At 38.8% G+C, this 22,446-nt stretch overlaps 1 protein-coding gene across 2 annotated transcripts; it reads right to left on the reverse strand.

Moving 5' to 3' along the window:
* Positions 1-1,073: 1,073 nt before the first annotated feature.
* Positions 1,074-18,322, reverse strand: G2E3 (G2/M-phase specific E3 ubiquitin protein ligase). 2 transcript variants are annotated; one of them, XM_086462922.1, is made up of 16 exons: positions 18,292-18,322; positions 17,180-17,277; positions 15,096-15,197; positions 14,393-14,517; positions 12,750-12,915; positions 11,943-12,049; positions 10,770-10,886; positions 9,229-9,231; positions 8,909-9,033; positions 8,673-8,805; positions 7,808-7,933; positions 6,367-6,677; positions 5,461-5,642; positions 5,129-5,301; positions 2,657-2,856; positions 1,074-2,025 (listed from the first exon to the last, which is right to left on the reverse strand). In XM_086462922.1, exons 1-16 carry the CDS (start codon positions 18,320-18,322, stop codon positions 1,793-1,795), a joined length of 2,232 nt encoding a protein of 743 aa, XP_086319048.1. In that variant the 3' UTR covers positions 1,074-1,792. The 2 variants fall into 2 exon arrangements, with proteins under 2 accessions (XP_086319048.1, XP_086319049.1); XM_086462923.1 differs by lacking the exons at positions 9,229-9,231; positions 18,292-18,322 and having other exon boundaries at positions 17,180-17,271.
* Between the last annotated feature and the right edge of the window lie 4,124 nt (positions 18,323-22,446).

A 22,446-nucleotide genomic window follows, 5' to 3' on the forward strand; every position in this document is an offset into this window, starting at 1 on the left:
AAGAATATAAAGAAGTTATTGGCAGGATGACATTCAAAAGTTATGCAAAGATGACCAACACGGAATATTATTGGAGAAAAAAAAAATCAGAAGAGAATGAGAGAATGCTTAATATATAAACAAGTCAAATTACATTCTCCAAGACCTCATACATTTATTTTAAGGGAGACTTTAATAACTGTGCAGTTTAAGTACCCATCTGCCTCTGTCTTTAACCCTTTATAGCACGGCCTCAAATGTAGCAAGTCTTGACTGCCACTTTCACTGTTCTTGAGTTGCAGTACACTGTTATGTAATTAGCATTTAGCAATACAATTTGTTAGATGAATACTTGCAACGAACCACAAACCAGAACCTGAAACCAAAGTTCGGATTATTTTGGGTTTTTTGAAGCACTTACCCATTTTTAATTTCTTATGGATGTATTTTCTTACCAAGGCATTCAAAAGTAAAGCAATCTTGCTTGTATTTTCAATTAAAAACAAGCCATATTAATTAAAAAATAAAGTATGATTACTCTTCAGTATTTTGAAGAATGTGAATGTATGTAGATACATGTGTATGTATCTATATACATCTAAAGCACAACCTGTATTTGGGACATAGTATAAGTGGTCAAACTGATGGGGGGAAATAGCAATTTCAATAGAGACACTTCTGTACAGTTTAAAAAAACCTGTGCTTAAAAGTTCTTTAAGTTTCATAGTATTAGTAACATTAAAGTGTTACAACATAGGAATTTCACTGCTTATCTTTTATGGCTTAACGGTATTTATACAAATACTGCAGAACCGAAATATGTGTTATATAGTTGAAGTTGCTCAGAATGCATCAACAATTGAACAGGAAGAGTTTAGACTAAAAGCTAGAAAACAGTCAGGTGCTGACAAACTTGATGATAAACTGCCTCGAATTTAACAAATAGTTTTAGTGCATATTTCTATGAAAATACTGAATTCCATGGAAGGCAAAGTAACCTGTTCTAATGAGCAACAAATTCTTATACTTTCGTACTCAACAACATTAAGTCTAACTCATATTTCATTTTGAAAGACCACTTACTGTTGCATATCTAAGATTTTCTTCTCGTTTTTATTATTTTGGCTATATGTATAATTAAAAACTAACACAACAGTAGAATGCAGAAACATGTGCAAATGTCAAAGATTTTGCTGAACAACAGAAACTCAAATTCAAACAGATTTTGTTCTTGTGCCTCGTTATTTTGCTTAGGTTTTCTCAAAACCTTAGTTATACTTTAATGCACTAACCACAATGACCTTAAAACTCCAAGTTTCATAACTTTCATAGGTTTGTATGAACCATCAAAACATACATGAATCATCAACATAAAAACAATTACTGAAAAAGTATACATGGAACAACTGAGGAACTGCATCACAGTTCTACTTGAGGCAAAGCTCTACAGCAGTTCTCTTCAAAATGTACCTGATTGGACTTCAATAAGTAAGTTACTGAAGTGTGTATGTGGGAAATAGCTAGACTGTTACGCAGTTTGGTAACATTTCACACGTCTACAGCAAAAGTAGACCATTAAAGTACTTCCGCAAGAGACTGCTGACTCAAAGCCAACTTCAAACAAGATGATTCAAGTGTCTTTTCATTTGAAAATTGTTCTCCATCTTAAAGGATTATTACTTGTAGCTTGTCTTTAGAGGAAAAAGTAGGAAAAGGCTGAGAGCATGCTGTCCAAAAATACAGTAGCGATTTGCGAGCAGACATTCCTGCAGAAAATTGAAGCTTCCAACATCCAGTTTAGTAGCAAAAATATTTATTCTCTTTCGACTCTTAGCGTGTTTCTGATGGTGAAATCCATTTTAGTTTTAAACTGCTCATATGTCCTTGTTATAGGGAGCTCTAAGCAATTAAGGAGTCTGTTTCCAACAGGATATCTTATATGCAAAAATTTAATAGTAGGTTCAGGATCAAAACCAATGGGCGGTACAAAAAAAGAGCCTGTTGCAAAGCGCAGAACATCCTCCAATGTCACTACAGACTCACCACCTAAAAAAAACAGGATTAGGTTGTAACATTTATTGCCTATTACTCATAAACCATTATCCTGCATGTTAAGCGTTAGAGGAAAAAAACCCTGAAATCAGGAAACCCCAGATCAATATGCTGAATAAATACGCAGTTATGTGGCCACATTAGAAACATTTTAGCAAGAAAATCCCACTTGGGTTAGTTCTGAAAAATCTTAAGTGATTCGAAAAAAACACCTCTTCTGCATGAAGATACCACTGTTCTCCATCTTTTTTTAAGACCCTATATAATAAGTTCACGGCAAAGCTGGAGAGAGGAGATTAAAGGATTTTTCTGTACCACTCAAGTTGATGGTTTTGGCTGTTGATTTTTAAAAAAACAAACAAACAAACAAACAAACAACTCACAGGAGTTCTAGTACCAATCTTTCAGATATTTATCTCTCTCAAGTTTGATTATAATTAGGCAACACTTTCAGAAATTACAATTAGTAAGGAAGAAGGGGAAGAAGAAATAATTAGGAACTGACAGTCATCTCAAAACCTTCATTTATTTACCCCACTGAACTCTAAAAACCAAACCCTGTACGAATCCAACAGCTAAATACCCTACAGAGGGAAGGGGGAAAAGAAAAAAGAAAATTACTTACTTTCCACCTCTTGCAAATAGCCCATCCAAAAATCAGGACCTTCAGTTTTATTTACATCTGACAAGGAATGGATTGTAAAGAGATCACAAACAGTTTCTGCTGAAAGTCTTTCAGGTTTGTGGCACAATATACTAGAGAAGACTTCCGGATGCATTTGCATTTTCTCTAGCACACCAAGAGTTTTCAAGCCTTGCCTAAAACTAGGAGGTGAAAACAAAGAGCGAGCACGCATCAGAAAGCCAGTAGGTAACTAATTGTACTCTACATTTCACAAAGATGGGACATAATGAAATTTCCCCATCTGCAGCCTCCAAGTCTTGTGAATAAGTTATACACAGTAGTCCTAATTTATTTTAATTTGGGAAATGCATTTAAGTATCATTTTAACAATCTAAGTGTTTCTGTGGAGCTTTTTGGCAGGTGGAAGAAATACCAGTGATATGTAGAAATTAACTATTTCCTTGTATGTGACTAGGAGCATGGTTTACCTTTAATTTTTAAGTAAGAATACACTGAATTTCTTTCTTACAAATATCCCTTTTGAGACCACAGTTTAAATTGAATGTTCCTAGGCAAAAGGAGGTGTCTTAAAATAGCCCTCACTTCGCTTCTGTGGTTCGCATGTGTTTACATGCTATTACTTCTCCCTGTGGCAAGTGCAGGTAACAGTATCCTGGGCTGCACTAGGAATGGCGGTGCCAGCAGGTCATGGGAGGTGATCGTTTCCCTCTGGCTCAGCACTGGTAAAGCCACAGTTTGAGTGCTGTGTCCATTTCTGGGCTCCCCAGTACAAAAGATATATGGACATACTGGAGAAAGCCCAGCACAGGGCCACTAGAGTGACAAAGGGACTGGAGCATAACCCTGTGAGGAAAGGCTGAGAGAGCTGGGACTGTTCAGCCTGGAGAAGGCTCAGGTAGAACGTGCAGAAGTATCTGAAGTGAGTGTGCAAAGCAGTCGGAGCTAGGTTCTTCTCAGCGGTGCCCAGTGACAGGCCCAGAGGCAACAGGCACAAACTGAAACACAGGAGTTTCCATCTGAACGTCAAGTAACACTTTTTTTTATCGTGAGGGTGACCGAACACTGGCACAGGTTGCCCAGAGAGGTTGTAGAGTCTCTACCCATGGAGATGCTCAAAAGCTGCCTGGACATAGTCCTTGGGAACTGTTTCTAAGTGGCCTGGCTTGAGCAGGGGGTGGCGGACAAAATGACTTCCAGAAGTCCCTTCCAACCTACACACCAATCTGATTCTGTGATTTAACTAAATTTGTATTTATTTTAAACAGACCTACAGATTGAAAATATTTCACTAGTTACTGTGTACTGGTTAAGACCATTTCAAGCAACTGACTTTACAATTTAACCACTGTTTTAACTCAGGATTAAAATTTTAAGTTGTTTACTCATAATTTCTTAGATATCAATAGGTTGAATCAGCAGAATTCAGAATAAACATGTTGAAAGCATACAGTCAGTGGTGTAGAAAATTAACAGCTAAAGTGACTAACTCTTCACTTACTCTCAGTCCTTGATATTGACAAGCAGATTCTTGCTCTACTCACCTTTTGCACATTTTAAGCCCATTTAAAAGAATGCACAAACCCACATTTTCTGCAAAAACAAACAGGCTACTTATTACCTTTCACTTTTCAACTGACTAGTTTTAAAATATGATACAGACTGGCCAAATATGCCAGAGGGCCTTGACTGAAAGACAATTACTCTCAACTTTGTTAAAAAACCACTTCACTTCCAAAATTTTTTTTTCATAGCTCTTGGAGATTCCATTGATTCAAATTTGTCAAAGATAACCATAAATGTGTTACATATAAATCCAACTATGATTGTTGGAAAAATTAGCATCAAATGCCTTTTTACTGAGTAGATGAAGAATGCAATTTGGAAGTAAGGTCAGAAACGAATCAAAAAAATAGTCAACAGCTGCAAAGTTCCCAGCTATTTGACATCATCACTACCTCATGGAAACACCAATGCAATGCTTACATTCTAAGTAGGCCAACTTACACTTGTGCATATTATCACCCTCCTAATGGCACATACAAACTCCCTAATTAGAACTCTGGAAGACTCATCTAAATTCTAAACATGTTTAACACTTCTAAAATTCAAATATTCTAAATTTGAGCAATTCAGAATTAAAAATGAACATTAGTTAGAGAAATTTTGTAATGCAAAGGTCTTTGCCATGCTATAGTTTACAACTGTGAATCTGCCCTCTTCATAAGATTGAAAAAGCAATGTGACAAGGAGAAGTGGAATTGAGCAGATGTATAGAGAAATAATTTCAGTATTTCAGTTTAACTAGGTAACAGTTGCTACTTAATCCACTGAAAATTACAGTGCATTTCAGTGGTTAAGTAAGAACACAAGAAAGTTAGTTTTAGCAGTACATTATTTAGTATTTCAGTGAGGAAAAAAATGAGGAAGTTTGAAAACTCAAACAAACCAAACCTTTCTAAGGGTGAAATAACTCTCTTGATTACATGATGGATCAATAGGTCGTTCACCAGCATATTCTTATCACACAAAGCTCTTATAGGTCTTAAGCATCCAGCAGCAGCAAGGAATTCATAGCAGTCATGTATTGTAGACTGTAGGCTTGACAGACTATTTGCATATTTTATCTGTATCAGAAGACAAAAGTTAGGAATTATTTTACTATGTGTGTGTGTATATATATATATTTAAAAAACAAATTTTAATTTGAAGTTACATTCAATATGCCCTTTATCTCCAAACAGAGTCTTGAACAAGAATTTGCCAATAAGTTTAGTTTTATTTACCATTTTTATTGTTTGTGCTACATCAATATCAGCAACATCTTCCAAAGTTGGCTTCACATTCTCTGGACCATACACAAGACAATCGAACAGTGTTTTGGAAAAGAAACCAGGAGATGGGCCACCATGAACCAGAGAAACTGCAATCATTCTACCAGCTTCAAAATAGAGATTCTCTTTTACAGCTGCAAATGAAAAAAAAAATTACTATATATGCATAAAAATAATTTGTGGTCCTCAATTTTTTTAATAGAAACTGTCATAATGCAATTCCTTCTTTCTTTAGGAGATGCAACAAATGGGGTTTGCCATCTCCTGCTGGTCAAAACAGTAAGACCTGTATTTGTCTGTGGTGGTTTGGGTTTTTTTTGGTTTTTTTTGTTTGTTTGTTTTTTTACATAGGAGTACCATATTCTTTTAGTCCAACTCTTCAGCCACTATCAAGGTTTGGGAGATGTAACTTCTTCTTCCACTTTGTACCCAATATACATTTAATTCTGAAGCATAAGAACTCAAAGAAGCTAACTTTGGGTCTTTAGGGAGCACGCTATCAGAAATAACGTCCTAGACATTTTGAGGAAAGGAAAGTAAGTAACAGAGAAAGTGAGCCAGGAAGAAAAAAATTCACTTGTAGAGAACAAATGTATTAATTAAAAGAGTTACATGTCTAATTATACGCTGTATTCTTTCCTTGGTTGTCATCAACTTTTCCAACTAACAATTTTTTTGTGTGTGTGTTATTACAAATCCACATCCCCACCCCCTTTAGAATTGAAAAGGAAGAAAAGTCAAAAAACAATTTCTATCCATCAGGACTACAATTGTGAACTGACAATCATAATGGCTGAAGCTTTAAAACCTTTTCAAGTTATAGTTTTTAAAGTATTTTTGAACAGAGAATCTAATTACCTTGAAAATCAAGGGACAAGTTCTTTGCAGAAGAGCCCTCAAACAATGATGAATTCTGAAGGTGAAGCATTAATAACTGGAAGAAGTGGTGCTTTGATGCAGCAGAATTATCTGTCTTTGATCCGTTTTTGCAGTTTGTGAACTTTATTTCAATAGCGTTTGTAGGACTGAAGTTGCGCTGTCTAAATCCTTTTAAAGCACTATTCCAGATATTTTCTGCATTGATGTTAAGCCTTGTAATTTTTCTATTAACTTGTAGCTTTAACTCCTTCAATATATTAGAAACTTCCCTTCTGTGCTTTCTTAAATACCTACAAGAAAATTGCATGTATTAGCAATAATTCCTGTTAGTTATACAGGAAACATCCTAAAATCTATTAAGAAAAACACTTCTTTAAACACTTTGGTACATATATTTTGCCTAAAAATCAGTAAAATACTTGGTGTAGATTCTTCAAATTTTAACTCCATAGTGGCAATTTTAAAGTACCTCTAAGAACTAGAAAAAAAGGAGGCAGAAATAATTACCTTGGTTTAAAATGAATAGTTATTTTCTCAATTCAGTTACACCAACATAATGCCAAACAACTCTCACACCATCATTCTACATTTGAACAATGTTAAACAAGTGAGAAATTGAAGAGCTCACCATGTTTGTGTTAGAGATGTTTGCAACCAAATTAGAACACACTGTCAAGTATTCACTAATACTTAATCTTTGTCACTACAATAAAACCCACATTTGAGTAGGGAGAAATGTTGCAGTTCTCATTTGAAAAAAAATAGGATACCAGTCTAAAGATCCCTTTTCTTGGTTTTCTAATTTCTAAACTCCTTCAAATACCCTACCTACTAGAAGTAACTAATTCTCTCACCAGAATTTTAGCACATATTACAGGTAGAATTCATAAATTAAGTACTCGTTACAGGACAAAGAATTTTGTACCCTTAAACGGAATATTCTATATTAAAACATATTTTACTACTGATTTTAGCATAATCACAAACTATTCCTATGGTACAAATGCAAAAACATTGAAAACCCAGGACATTGATTTGAAGAAAGTAATCAGGATTCTTTTTATTCCCCCTTTTCTAAAGAATGGCTAGCTGTGCTTCTGTAAGGACACATGCATTTCTGAGTTTTGATCCCCTCACTACCTAACCTAAAAATTCTCAATAGGTATCATTCTTTTCTCCTCATCCCCTTCTAACATTTAGAAACAGCAGAGGCCTTTATAAAGTTATGACTTCAGCTCTTCAGTGTACTCATTCAATTCTTCCAGTGACTATATACATACACACACAGACACACACACACACATATATATATAGCCACTATATATATACATACACACACACCCCCCATGTTCTGTAGGGAATATGGTATAAAGCCATGTGCTAGATTACTCTTCAACGTAAGAAAAATAGAAGAAAATACTTTTTCATCAGGGACCAGTTCCTGTTGGACATGCGTGGAGATAAGGACACTGTCACTCTGTTGGATGCTAGAAGTTCTAGGTCTGAGCAGGGTGACAAGTTATTCTGGCACATTATCTTTGGTGACCTATAAGGCAAAATAATATTTTAAGAAGAGATATAGTTGAAGAATGCATAAAAACTTCTTATTTGAAGGCAGCAATATAATTTCTCCCTATTTCAGTAGTGAAATTGTATGTATTTCATTGTATGTTCATTTATATGAAGTCCACAGTGCCTGAACTACAATTTCAAAAAGTATAATTAAGTATTTTCTTATGTGGTGGTTTTAGGATCTATTTTTAGTTGCATCCCATACATGAGATTGAAGTCCTGACTGATACAATAAGTAAAACCTAAAAATATTAGTTTCTACAGACTTGGAAAGTTTTTATTACAGCAGAGGAAAACATTTATAAAAGTCTCTGCAAGCTAGATTTCTAGCACACTATTAACATGGAAAAAATACCGATAAGCAACCCTAGCTTTAAGTTTTGCCAGTTGTACATTTGAAGTTACCTCTAAATAGTTAAGACTAGTTTTATAAAGATCTAATTTTATCAAACTAAAAACTGTTTTACATGCCACTGAATGTGAATAATTACAGCAAAATTACAGAATTCATGGCTTACTTGGAAAACTTCAATCACTAAACTTTACTCCAATTTTATTCAATCTGCAATTTAGAGCAAGAAGTTTCTCCTACAGAATAAGCCATCACCTCCTCGTGTTTAAATTTTATTTTACATTATATTTTACATATATATTACATTAAATAATATTTTACATTATAATCAGTTTCTGCTTGAAAACAGAAAATTACACACTGGAGAAGAAAATTGCGTTGACATCCAGGTGACTGCCGAGGGCACTTCGGAGATGGCTCCTCCAGCAAACAAGTTGTCCCATCTGTCTTTTCAGAGATAGCCAAAGAACGCTTTTTCTGTTTGCTATAGTTCCCTGTATGATTAAATTATATTAATTTAGTGAATTTGCTAGCTGTAAAACACATAGTATTAAAATTTATCATTTTAAGAAGTCACTGTCACATTCACAACTTTACCTGATTTTGCAAAGATGCTTCTGCATTCCACGCACTCCCAGTTTTGTTCCCATGACTTCATAGCTGAACAGGCCAAATGAGTTCCACGGGAACCACAACACTGACAACGCTTTATTTCCCATTTACTAAAATTAAAAACTTATGTATTTAGAATTAGACAGACGAATGAGACTAGATAGCAATACTCAACAGTAAGTATAATCCACACACTAAACTAAGAAAGTATAGTTTTATCAATCTGGTAGGACTGTATATAAGCAAGGGGAACTTTCTTCAGGCAAGACGTACTCACAATTCCTGTCTGCAACAATTAAAAAAACCTGCTACCCACACTCCAGCACCTTGTATTGAAAGAGGTTATGGGTTAGTGTGCACCCTTGCCTCGAAGATAATAGCTTGCAGCCAGTATTTTCTCCTCATGTCACTAGCCAGCAACATCCTCTGTATTTTATGGGTATCCACCATTCAGCTTTTCCAAATGGTAAATTTTTTTTTTAAAAAGAGCATATCCAATTATTCTTACACAATCTGAATAAGACTCTTCATTAACGATAGTGTTTAATATCTGTCAGGTTTTTGTCTAGATGTCTTCAATTTTGCTTAAACACACAATGGAACAACATGACTGACAAATATTGGAAGGCTAAGGTACCACTCTTAAAGGCAAAGCCTTTCCTAGCCTGGAAAAGAGAAGGCTCCAGGGAGACCTTATAGTGGCCTTCCAGTACCTGAAGGGGGCCTACAGGAAAGGTGGGAAGGGACTGTTTACCAGGGCTTGTAGTGATAGGACAAGGGTAATGGTTGGAAGCTGGGAGAGGGCAGATTTAGACTAGATACAAGCAAGAAGTTCTTCACCCTAAGGGTGGTGAGACACTGGAACAGGTTGCCTAAGGAAGCTGTGGATGCTCCATCCCTGGCAGTGTTCAAGGCCAGGGTGGATGGAGCCTTAACCAACCTGGTCTAGCAGGAGGTGTCCCTGCCATGGCAGGGGGTTGGAACTAGATGATCTTTGAGGTCCCTTTCAAGTCAAACCATTCTATGGTGATTCTATGATGATGAAAGTAAATCCTGAGATGCACACATACCACAAACCAACCAAGCAATGCCTAGTCAAATACGTACAAAGCTAAGTTAATGTCTACAGGCAGTAACCTACCACAGTACTACAGAAACAAGTTTTCAAAGTAGAGGCTCTGCCTGACAGCTTTGAGTATACTCATGCCAACAGAACATACATGTTTCATAAGCACACAAATAAAACAAGAAAAAAATGCAGAAAAGTTAACTTACTAATCAAAAAATCAAGCAAGTGATAGAGCAGAATAAAGCCTTTTACATGATCACTCAAGCCTCTCATTAAGCTATCAGCAATATTCTAGCTGCTATTTCCATGCAGAGGGATAGTTCACAGCTAGATTGATTTTACACAGCTAGTTAATCTTCAGCTAAGTCTAACACTTTAATGAATTTTTTGTAAAGGTATTAAGTATTCTAACAAATTGCTGAATTAAGCTTTGAATGAAAGATACACAACATAAGTTTAGGAACATGCTATTTTACATGTTATGTGGATGTACAAATTCTACTTCAACTCTGTATCAAATGGGACCAAGGACAGGATAATTAACAATCAAATGGTTTGGTTTTCTTGACTTTTATAACCTGATTAAATTAGAGAAAATTAGTATTGAAATATTATAGGGAGTAAACGAAACATTTTAGTTGGACACAGTGTCTTGGCTTGACATTAAAACCTGATGCTGAAAAGTATTAAAGCATTTAAATAAAAAAACCCACAACCCCACAAACCACCACAGAACCATTCCATCCTAGGTTACACCTTCCTGCAAAAGTATCATACCTATCAGGTTCATTATAGTCTCTTCCTTTCTTACAGAGGCACCTTCTAACGTCACAGTGTTGGTAACATTGCAGTAGGTCTTGATACGCATTCTCTTCAAGTTCCCAAGATGCATCCCTATAAACCAGGCAGAAGAGGTTATTACAACTGTATTTCCAAGAGTTTAAATGGGTTACTCTGTCTTTGGAAAAGATGTATGTAACAACCACATGAAGATATTTCAATCATGTAATGTTCTAGGCAACAGCTAGACAAGTGAGAGGGGGAAGGAAAAAGTTTAGGAACAAAAATAATGCTACAGAACACAGACTTTTTCTTGTGTACAGTTACTCTGACTGATTGGAGTATTTATTATTTTTCACATGACTCAGTGCACGCTTGCTCTGTTTCATATTATTGCACTTCCTCTCTCACAGCAGACATGGGCATTTGCTTTGGCAGTCTACTCAAGCTACCACTGAAAATGGTCTCATGAAAAGTAACTCAGAAATTTCAAGGCCAGTATGGCAAAGTTCATCAAGTATTTTGCCTCTTCTTCCTCTCCAAGTTCTTGAGCTTCTGTCACTGAAGGGAATTAATGGTAGTCTCTGAAGAGACTCATAGTTATTAAAGAATAAATACTTCTATCAAAGAAACATCATTCTGATCACTTTCTGTCTTATTTTGAGCCCCAAATGGTGGAAACTTATGAAAAACAGCTCAGAATTTTAGAAGCCGTTGTTATACTAAACATATCCTTAGTAATCCCTTGGGAGAAGATGGAAGCTGTATGGCTGAGTAATCAGTTGATTGCAATACTGTCTGGACAGAAATTCAGATAATTTAAAAACCTGGGCACAGACAATACACTTCTCAGCAACCTCTACATTCATGTGAAATTATTTAAGAAGTGTTTTGATTTTTTAAATAGGTTCTTGGTTGAATCATAACATTAGAAATTACTTTTCAGAGTGTTCTGCTTTATGTTTGAGAGGACTAATTTGGCCTTTGATGATTCTTATGCATAACCAAAAGGAAACAGGCTACTCCTTACCAAACCAAACAATTTACCATTGAATGTAGAACTGAGGTTTCACATATTAATAGATGCAGTTCTATAGAATAAATTAAAAAATGCTTTTAACACTCTACCAAAGTTTTTATAGAAGAGTGATTATTTACAAAATTACTCACTTTTCTGGAATGTGTATGCCCATTCTTAGCATTTCTTTCTGAAATTTGTCCTTGTTATTACATACTGTGCACCTAAAGAAAAATATCCCAGCACTCAAAGCTTGATACTGTGTCAAGAAAAACAAAAAAAGAGAACCAAACCAATTACTGAATTACTACCATCTTTAGGATGTCAATAAATAATGCTTTAATATCTACAGCATTGTATTCATGGATACTGTCCTGATGTGGATGTTAAAGCTGACAGCAATCAAGATGTTACTTGACATTGAAGCAAATGGCAAGCATTTTCTCTTCCTTTAAAGGACAAGAACTCACATGCTACAATCAGGTTCATAAACAAAAGCACAACCCTTTTCAGTCAATCTCTCCAAATCTAGAACGAGTTTACAAAAAGAACCTTGTAACTTTTTCAAGCTCTGGACTTAGGCAAAGAGAACTGATGATGGTTAAGTGACATTTTTAGCGTTTAGATTCTGAACATAATGGCTTGTGAGAAGGCATCTGCCTAGGTTGGACTTCAGTTCCTAAAAATAACTAAAGGCATGAACTGTATCACACATGCAGAAACATTCATCATGGTGGTAATTAATAGTGTAAAAAAACAAAAAAATCCTTGTACGATATTGGTCTCCAATACACAATTTTAGCATTGTCTTTCAAATCTAGTATGTTTCCATACCTACTGCCTACATCAACCCTAGGCAATTTTACACAATTTTAAGCAACTGTTCCGTTATTTTTAAACACCACAGAAATGTGATCTCCATGGATGCAAAGAGAAAAGAAAGGGAGAACCTGTGTTACCTGCAAGCATTCTCGATGAAACCAAGCATTTTTACAGCAAGGACTTTTCAATACAGTGTACAATGGAAGCTGTTCAACCAAATCCAGGCATATTGTACACTGTGATGTTCCTCTAGATTCTTTATCCGGAAACTTTTGGACTGGTTTATGTTCCCAACAGTAAGATCTAAAAATAATAATAATTTAAGGTTCCCTTATCAAAACAACATTTTAAGAACTCTCCTCATAACATTTGAAGATAACAAAATGAATTCCCTACTACATGTTTTCCATGTATAAACACTGTGCAACAACCTAAATAGGCAGACACGTACTGGTTTTGGCTGAGATACAGTTAAATTTCTTCATAGTAGCTTGTATGGTGCTGTGTTGTGGATTTGTGATGAAAACAGTGTAGATAACACACTGATGTTTCAGTTATTGCTAAGCAGTGCTTACATAATATCAAGGACTTTTCTGTTTCTCACACTGCCCCACCAGTGAGTACGCTGGGGGTGTAGAAGAAGTTGGGAGGGGACACAGCCGGGACAGCTGACCCCAGCTGACTGAAGGGGTATTCCATACCATGACATCAAGTTCAGCAATAAAACCAGGGGAAAGAAGGAGGAAGGGGAGATGCTCAGAGTTATGGCATTTGTCTTCCCAAATAACTGTTGCATGTGATGAAGCCCTGCTTTCCTGGAAATAGCTGAACGTCTGCCTGCTGATGAGAAGTAGTAAATTAATTCCTTCTTTTGCTTTGCTTGTGCATGCAGCTGTTGCTTTACGTATTAAACTTTCGTTAACTCAACCCATGAGTTTTCTCATTTTTACCCTTCAGATTCTCTCCCCATCCCACTGGGGTAGTGAGCAAGCAGCTGTTGTGGTGCCTCTGTGATAGGCAGCAGAGCACCACACACACATGTAAACAAATCATGTATCTAACAGAGCAAGTCAACACTAGTTAGGAAGAAGCGTGTTGCCAACTGATGCTCTGTAAATTACATAGATCATATATCTCCTTTCTCTCAAAACTTCTTTTGGTCCAAATAATGCATTTCCTGTCTTCAGAACTGCAAGGTTCTTCCTATGTTCTTTCAATGTTACCATGACCTTAAAGGAACAATTTTGAGTTTGCATATTGATCCTGCAGAGTCTAGGTAGTATGATAAATTTTATAATTTAGCACATTTTCAAAGAAATAAGACAGCCAAGAAATGCAGCTCTAGAAGAAACCTTTCTGAAAATGCATTATTTTTACATGTGTTTGACTTAATAGGAGTCACTTATTTAAGAAGTGCCCGCCAAGACTTCAATCCACCCACCCTACAAACTCAGCTTATAGTAGGCAGAATCAAGCAGTTATCAAATGCACTCAAGAGTATTTTGACTACAATCAAGATGTTGTACGGATGATAGTAAAAGAAAAGAAAATTTTTTTAGACATTTCATATTAAACTCATTTCTCTTGCAGCCCACCTTTAATAAGCAGATTTTGAAACACGATGGAAAGGCATACAGTATGTTTTGACTGCTAAGAGAGATAGGCAGCCAAACCATTGCCATTTCAACACAGGCACGGGAGGTAGACATGAAAAGCAAATCACCTCCTATATAAATATGATGAATTGAAAATGAAAAAGCAACAAAACCCCAGAACTCACCTGAAGGTTTCCATGAACTGGAAAATACATTCCTTTTGTATCCCACAAGGAAAATGGTAACTTCGTTTGCATTTGGGAGCTACACATCCAATTGAAGCACCCTTTTTCTTACAGATATTACACATCTAGGAATAAATTGTTTTAGAAATAACAGAATATTAACATCTAAAGTCCAATAGAAAAATTATAAAGCATTTAGGAAAGCATATCGGCTAATAGATTGTAACCGAGACAAGACTATTGTGGTTTAGGTGTATTTTGAAGAGTGAAGATACATTGTTATTTCACAGACTTTGATTCTGTATTGTTTTATATGCATGTTGACTTGTGACACATAAGCCAAAATACAAGTTACTTTATTTAAGCTATAGTGTAGCTGCACCTATAAAATTACATAATGTCAGCTTGAGGCTCAGCATACCGTCATGAGGTATTAAGCATGTGTAGTTTGCTCTTATTCGTTTATCTGCAACACACCCAGGAAACAAAAATATCAGCAAACTTCTACAGGTTTTATTGTCCTTTGTGGTTTCCAGAAACCAAACAGACTTGATACTTAAATGTAAAATTCAGATGCTTGAATAGGCTCAGCACATCGCCCATTGGAGAAAGAAAAAGAGAACAAAGCCCACAGGTTATACTAAGTGCACTTAAAAGTTACTTTTTTTTTTTTCCTTGTAAATACCAAAGACTTCACTCTTACCAGTTTTGCAGCTCTATTTACTTCTTTTCTAATATCCTTGATTAAGAATCCATCTACACCTTCATCTTCTTCCCCTCTCTGCCAAATGCCACTTGACATCAACTATGAAAACAAATTATTTTAAAACATTCACCTGCCTAAAGATTTAAAACTACCTACACCGCGTTTCTCAAGAGAAATTCAGTCTAACAAAGCTTGTGTGCAAATATTTTAATTATTAAAAAACTGATCCAAAAGGTCTATATATTTTGTCTGATATGACACAATAGGGAATAGTAACCAGTAACATGAAAATAAATATTTCATAACATCAAAGTCTCATGTAATACTGTAGAGCCCAAGATGGTGTATTTTACCTTCCTTTTTGAAGTATATGGACTATTCAGATAATTGTTAAACAATTATTTTCAGTATATAAAGCTTCAGAGGAAGTAAAATTAAATTAGTTTAGTTAATATGAAAGACAATTGTGCTGTGGAGATAATGAAGCACAGTAGGAAGTATCTGTACTGAAGTGCAACCTAAGAGGAAAAGTAATTCACTTTAGAGGACAGTTAAATAAAAACAGAATCAAGTAACTAGGCAAGTCAGAAGAGCCTGATGATAATTTAGATTAAAGTTACTAAGTAAGGAGGTTACATCACAAACTTCAAATAACTAAATATTTTCACAAATTGATTTTATTTTCTCATTCTATAATTTCAACGCAGCATCATTTCCTAACTACAGAGTTTTAGCAATATTTTAGTCAAATAAATGTAAAATTTTATACCAAAACCAATTAAGAGTGTATTTTTTCCAAACGTGAGACATTCAGCAATGAAAAATGAAACTGCACCACTAACTGGCCTCTTTCCAGAAGAACTCTTTTCTTATATAATATTCACTATATTGAAGTAAAATTGTGGGGTTGTTTTTGAAAAGAAGCAGGAACCAAAACCTAAAAGATGACTGCAGGAAGCTCACCACAGTAAAATATCTTATAAAACATAAGGCTCAGTTTTGCAATGCCCTTTCCTAGCTGTTCTGCTCCATCAAGAAAGACCTTTCTCTCATCATTTCATATGCTCTTATGGATGAGACAAAATTATCATGAACAGACTTAAGTTGTCTTGCGGCTGCTTAAACTTTATTTAAGAAAAAAAATTCTATCTTTATATAACTTCAGTAAACCTCCACTCTGCCTAGTCTTTAAAGGATTTGATATCCAACCTATTAAGATATCTGCAATCAAGACAATCTTTACAGAACTGGTTGAGAAAACAAACACCCCAAGTTGTTCATGATATTCTTGAGACTGTTTTTTTAAACTTGGGGGGGGGGGAATTAAACTGTATTTGTTAAAAAAAAAAATCTGGGTTTTTTTGGTCACTAAGTAGTCACATTATTTTAAAACCTGCAAAAATTTAGAGCTTGAAAGGTAGTTTAAGTATACTTTTAAGAATATGAATCTTGGAAAATGTAAAGTGTGATAACTGTAGTTTATATCCATAGCTTTGTTCAAATTATAAGCTTTTACTAAATACTGATACTATAGCTGTACATAATCAGTAGAGTACATATTACTAAACTGAAAAGTAGGACTATTTCTTAAGTGTTACAATGTCCTATGTAATGTCAGAGAATAACTGACAGCCAAACAAGAACTAATGAGAAATGAGAAAAAGCAGACACAAAAGACAATTTTTTCCTACTTTTTCCACAAAAAGCTAGAATTTTCACATTCTAAATTTTGAAACTAAACTTCTCTTACAGAAGCAAATATGTAGGTACAATCTGTTCCCTTCCTCTTAACATGTAACTTCATTGCTATGTTAAGCTGGGAGAATTAACTGGGTAACTAATTTAAATGGATCATGAACAGAATGCAGTGTTGGGATTTATTTCATCTGCTGCACCTGATAAGAAAAAGCCTTCAAGGCTACAAGTCAAAGCTGACAGTTCAAGCTTTACAACAACAAAACTGATACAACAAATGTTTGGACAGGTTATTACTACTTAATACTTGTTGCATTTACTGGTTTGGGGTGGGGTTTTTTTTAAGCTAAAAGAGCTGAGCTCCAGGATCAATACCACATACTTACCAAACAGTAATAATGAACAGTGAGATTGTATTCCTTGTAGGTCCTTTTTTCTCCATACTTTTCAGGGCAGTCATCTGTCCGTCCACAGAGAACACAGGCTAAAATATAGAATCATGTTTATAATCACAATGAACGTACTGGAATTACTACGGATCAGCTGTAGAGCAGTAACTTTCGTCTCTCTCAATCACATGAATCTTGAACTAGATTACTGGATAAAGGACAGTAGATACCCCTCTCTCCTTAATGTTGAATTCCACAGTAAATCCAGAAGAGTACTATTTGTACTTTCGGTAGTTCCTAAAAAGCAAATACTGCCTGCTGATTCAGGAGGGAGCAATCACCCAAGCTAAATTCACAAGCCGACTGTGCTCCCAACTGAAATGTTCTTCCCAAAACATCCAAAGATAGTTATCAAATGGCCAACAATGTCCAGATGCATGTGAAATATGTCATCTAACTGGTTTTAGTATTATAAAGGTATCACCGTATTAGAATCCATGAAGCAACTTAACTGCTTCTTTGTATACCTACGTGATAATCTTTGTGACAAGCAGATGAATGGTATCCCAATTGTACCAAGTCACATGCTACCGGTGCTTTTCAAATGTATTCTAGTTTCAAAACATTCAAAGATTTGCGACAACTAAAACCTTGAGGATTCCACCTGCCCTGTTTCTGCAGTTCCTAGCCCACTAACATACTTCCACAGACATTTAATATCCTCCCTTCAATTCTCAATAGATAAGATACACTTCCAGTATTCTAACATCAAGAACAGTCACAGTAGTGACAAGAAAAGAGGTATTGCTTCAGCGTAAGAAAGTCTTGAATGATACATCTCAGACACACCTGTGTGTGATTTGGTAGCCGAATGCCCAAGGTTACTTTCTTAAAACATCTGCAGAAGTGACTATTTTTAAATACTCCAATTGCAGCAAACAAATCCAAGGAAGTTTACAAGTTAGTCTTTTTCATTCCCTCAGACAAGTGGTTCCAACACAATTTGATTACAGAAAATCTGTCTTTGAGCCCAAATAAAGCAAGTTATAATTGATATTATATATGCAGATTAAAGACTTCTGTAACTATTTAATAAAAACATTACTTACACTGAGTATCAAAATTACTGGTTTTACTCATCCCGAGTTCTTTTGGCTGGCTGTTATGAAAAGAAGAGGTGGAAAAGAAATGAGGTACTAAATACATCAAGTGCATCAACAATGAGCATTATACATCACTCTCACGTTTTATTTTAAATTGAAAAAAAACACCCCAAACTCTACATGAAGTAAAAATGGGATCAAGAACAAAAGAATATTATCATTCAACTGTTATTGTGAGAAACAAGCATTCAGAAAGCAGGATGCAAATGTTCAGAAAAAATATTCCCAAACCAATGAAACGTGTAGTAACTTTTAAGTATTTCCCCAAACTATCAAACAAGGTATTTTATTTTCAAAAAAGAAAATAAAGTCGTCCAATGCAACAGCTATTTATGTCTAGACTTAATTGTACGGCAGAGTTTGTACTTATTTTAAACATCAAAAACAATGATCCAAGGACAACCAAGGAAGTGGCAGTAACTCCTGCTCACATAAAGAGTGTATTAGCATGAGGAACTGGGAAGAAAAAAAATTAACTGGGTAGAATAGTGACATAACTATGAAGATGGTTGGAGAAAACGCAAGATCCTGGCCTAATCAAAGAAATCCTGATCAAAGACAAGGAAAAAAAAAAAAAAGGTGAGGAATCCAAAACAGGGACATGCATACAGGGGAATTTACACCATTTAGAACTATGTATTCTACATTCTGAAGCGGAGAGTAATTTATTTAGAAACAGTGACCTAACCTGCTTTTCTTTCAAAAGATCACACGCCCCTATAAACCGGATCCCCAAGACACCTTACCAGGGCCACGCCGGGAGGCAGCCTGCACTGCGCGCCACCCCACGCGTCCCAGCCAGCCGCGGGGGAACACACAGAGGTACAGGGCTCCCCGCCGCAGCGCCGAGGCGTTCGCTGTTTCCCTAGCGCAAGGTAAAACCCTTCTGGGAACACACCTGCGGATCCCTGACTTGCCTCCTCTCAGGAGGCCGAAGGAAGCATCACGGAAGCGGTGCGAGACCCGAGTCCCGGGCGATCGCCCGCAGACCCAGGCGTGACCTCCCGGGTAGGCGACAGCTCCCTTGCCCAGGGCGAAGCGAGCAGGGGGCAGCCGGTAGCTCCAGCGTCGAGACCTGAAGCCCAACAGACGCCGGGCTACCGCAGCGTTGGTATTTCCAGTTTAGGTGACTGCCAGGTACAGGCTTCAGGAACAAAGCCCAGGACAACCCACGCTATTGCAAAGAAAGTACAGCAGCCGTTTTGCTGGAGTTGTAGGAAAGGAGTTGTATCGAGGAAGGAAAAAAAAAAAAAAAAGGAGGCAGAAGCCACTGGTAGACAGCAACGGCTTTACGCCACTGCACTTTGTCAGAGAACCGGAGTATCTGTACGCAAAAGACCTTTACCAGAAAACTAAAAGGAAAACAAGCAACAAATAAACAATGCCGCAAACAGATCGGGTCAAGAGGCTCATAAGGACACGCACTGCGCCGACAGTCACATGAAATAATTGGTTCCATGTTCCAGTTTTCCCAGAAACACACTTCCCTCTTTCTAAATTACAGAAAATAAATACACTTAGTCAGGTACAGGTGGAGCGAAAGGCAAGCACAGGGCTCACACACATCCCTTTCTCCTCGGGATCTTCCGAGAGCTGTCACTGACACTTTCACAGTCCTAAATCCACTTGGGTGACAAAGAAACAACCTGTATATAACCACACGAGGCCAGATTTTCACCTCAGTGTGTTGTAAAAAGCCCTATCGGGTGGGGAAAGCACGTACGTGGCTGGAAACAAGAGGAGCACCTTCCTACCTTTCCCTGGCTCCAGCAAAGCAGAAAAAAAAACCCGCTACCCTCCCCCCCAAATTCCTTCCACTTTTCTCAAACTCTTTCAGGGAAATGAACCCGGAGTTCAAATTTGCAAGTTAAAAGGTATGCGAGCACAACCATTGAGGATCCATGCATAAATCCCACAGGGCTTTCCACAGGAACAAAGCATTCCTAATCAGCCTCTTGGCGAGACAGGAACACATTATCACCCGGTGTTTAAAAAAACGAAGCGTGAATAAAATGTATCTACTTTGCCTAAACAGGCTAAAAAAAAAAAAAAAAGTCCTCGGAAGGGATATTCAGGTTTTGCTAAGTTCTGTAACTCTTTACTGTCCTTTTAAGAGTTTCTTAGAGGATGGAAAAAGAAAGAACAAAAGACAACCCCAAGCAACAAGGTTTTCTCTAGCACACAAAGGGACCCTCCCGGACCCCACCCGTTCACGCTGCGTCTCCCGAGTCTGCACCCGACAGGGCCCCCCCCCAGCCGTTCACCTCCCCGTTCGCCACACGCCGCCGCCACCCAGCCGAGGCTCAAGTGGGCACGTACTGCCCGAGTCTCACACGGGCTCAACCCCGAAACCTGACCCAAGTCCTTTAAAAGGCACAGCGACCGTGTCAGTTTCTGTGGTAAGAGCCACCCCGCCAGCCCCGTGCCGCCTCCTCCCTCCCGCCCGCGGCTGCACCGGGCGAGTCTCCCCGCGCCGCCACTCGCCTCCCGCGAGTTCTCCTCCCAGCAGCGTGACAGCAAGAGAGGGACGCGTTCTCCCGGGTTAGCTATGCCGCTGCCCGCTGCCCCCTGCCCCAGCCGGGCGGCAGGAGCACGGCACAGCTCGCTCCCCAAGGCACGGGCTGGGAAGCTGCTGCACGTCGCTCCCCGGCTCGGCTCCCCTGACGGAGAAGCAGGGGGCTCCCGCGCCCCTGCCGCTGCGGCTTAAACCGCCCCTTCAGCGCCCCAGCCGCCTCTCCTCGCCCTTCGTAAGGCAGCGCTGCCCCCCTCGCCCCCAGGCAGCAGGGCAAAGCCTCGGCCCCCCCGCACGGCGCTACTCACCCCAAAGGCAGCCCCGCCAACAACGCGCCGCCCCGCGCACTCCAACGGACGGAAATTCAAACCCCAACATCCGCCGCCGTCCCGGAAGCGGGGAGCCAGCCCCCGGCCCCGCCCGCCATCCGTTGCATCGGCGCTCGGCCACATTCGCCGGGCACGCCGGCTCAGTGGGAGGAGAGCGATCCCGGAGATCGGTACTTGATTGCTTTGGAGCGCTTGCCTGAGGAGAGGGGCCGGGCTTGGGCGCAACGGCGTTCGCTACAGGGAAATGGAGTTTGGCAGCTAGAGCTCCGTATTTGATGCTAACGCTGACATTTTGCCGTCTGAATGCCTCCGCGGTGGCGGACGGAGCCAAAAGGAAGCTCGGCGCGGTGGGCTTTGGGCCGTGGGCGAGCGCTCCTTCCCCGTCCGCGCCAGCCGGGCTGCAGCGGCCCCGAGGCCCGAGGCCCGGCCGGGGGCAATGCTGATCAGGCGACCTCAGCGTCGCGCCCGCCCGCCCACTGGACAGCGCCGGCAGCAGATCCCCCGCCTCACCCCCTTCCCCGGCGGGCTCTCCGGTAGCCGGGCCGGACCTGTGTTCCGCCCGGTGACTCGGCTGTCAGACCTGGAGCCTCTGCAGCACCTGCCGCCCAGACCCGAGCTCTCTCGGCAGCCAGGGCCCGGCCCGCTCGCCCTGCCCGCTGACTGCCCCGGCTTGGGGCTCGCTCGCGGCACGCACGGGCCGGACGGAGCTTACCCGGGAACGTGGTCAGGGCTCGCGCGCTGACCAGCAGCTGGTTTTCATACAGGTGGCCCCTGGTTCCCACCGCCTTTCTCTTTCCCTGTGCTTGTTCACCCTCGATGTGGGTGTCTTAAAAGGATGTACCTTCACCCCACTCTTTCCCCTAAAAAATCCCATGATGCATTTTGCACAATCATACAAACACCCTAAAATATCCCATAATGACCTTGTTCTTTCCTGACTGACTTGGGGTAATCTTCTTTCCCCCTCATCGGTTAGAAAGTCCCGGTTGAATCTCCTCAAGGCTTTGAGCGGTTCCTTCAATGGCCCGTCAGTAGCCTGAGGTTTCTGGTCTTTGGTATTGTCTCCGTTACCTCCTGGGTTTGTGCATCTGGGGCTTCCCCTGTCTGTTGTCCATTCTATGTTAAACAGCTGTTAATCAGATATCCTCAGGAAAAAAATATTATTACACATATCCTTACAGTGTGTACTTCTGAAAAAGAAGGGCGTCTCTTGATGTGAAACAGGGCAAAAGGTAGAGACAGAAAATTATAGATAATTAT

This window comes from Leptosomus discolor, chromosome 3 (genome assembly GCF_034619465.1).
Source record: "Leptosomus discolor isolate bLepDis1 chromosome 3, bLepDis1.hap2, whole genome shotgun sequence".
NCBI lineage: Eukaryota > Metazoa > Chordata > Aves > Leptosomiformes > Leptosomidae > Leptosomus > Leptosomus discolor.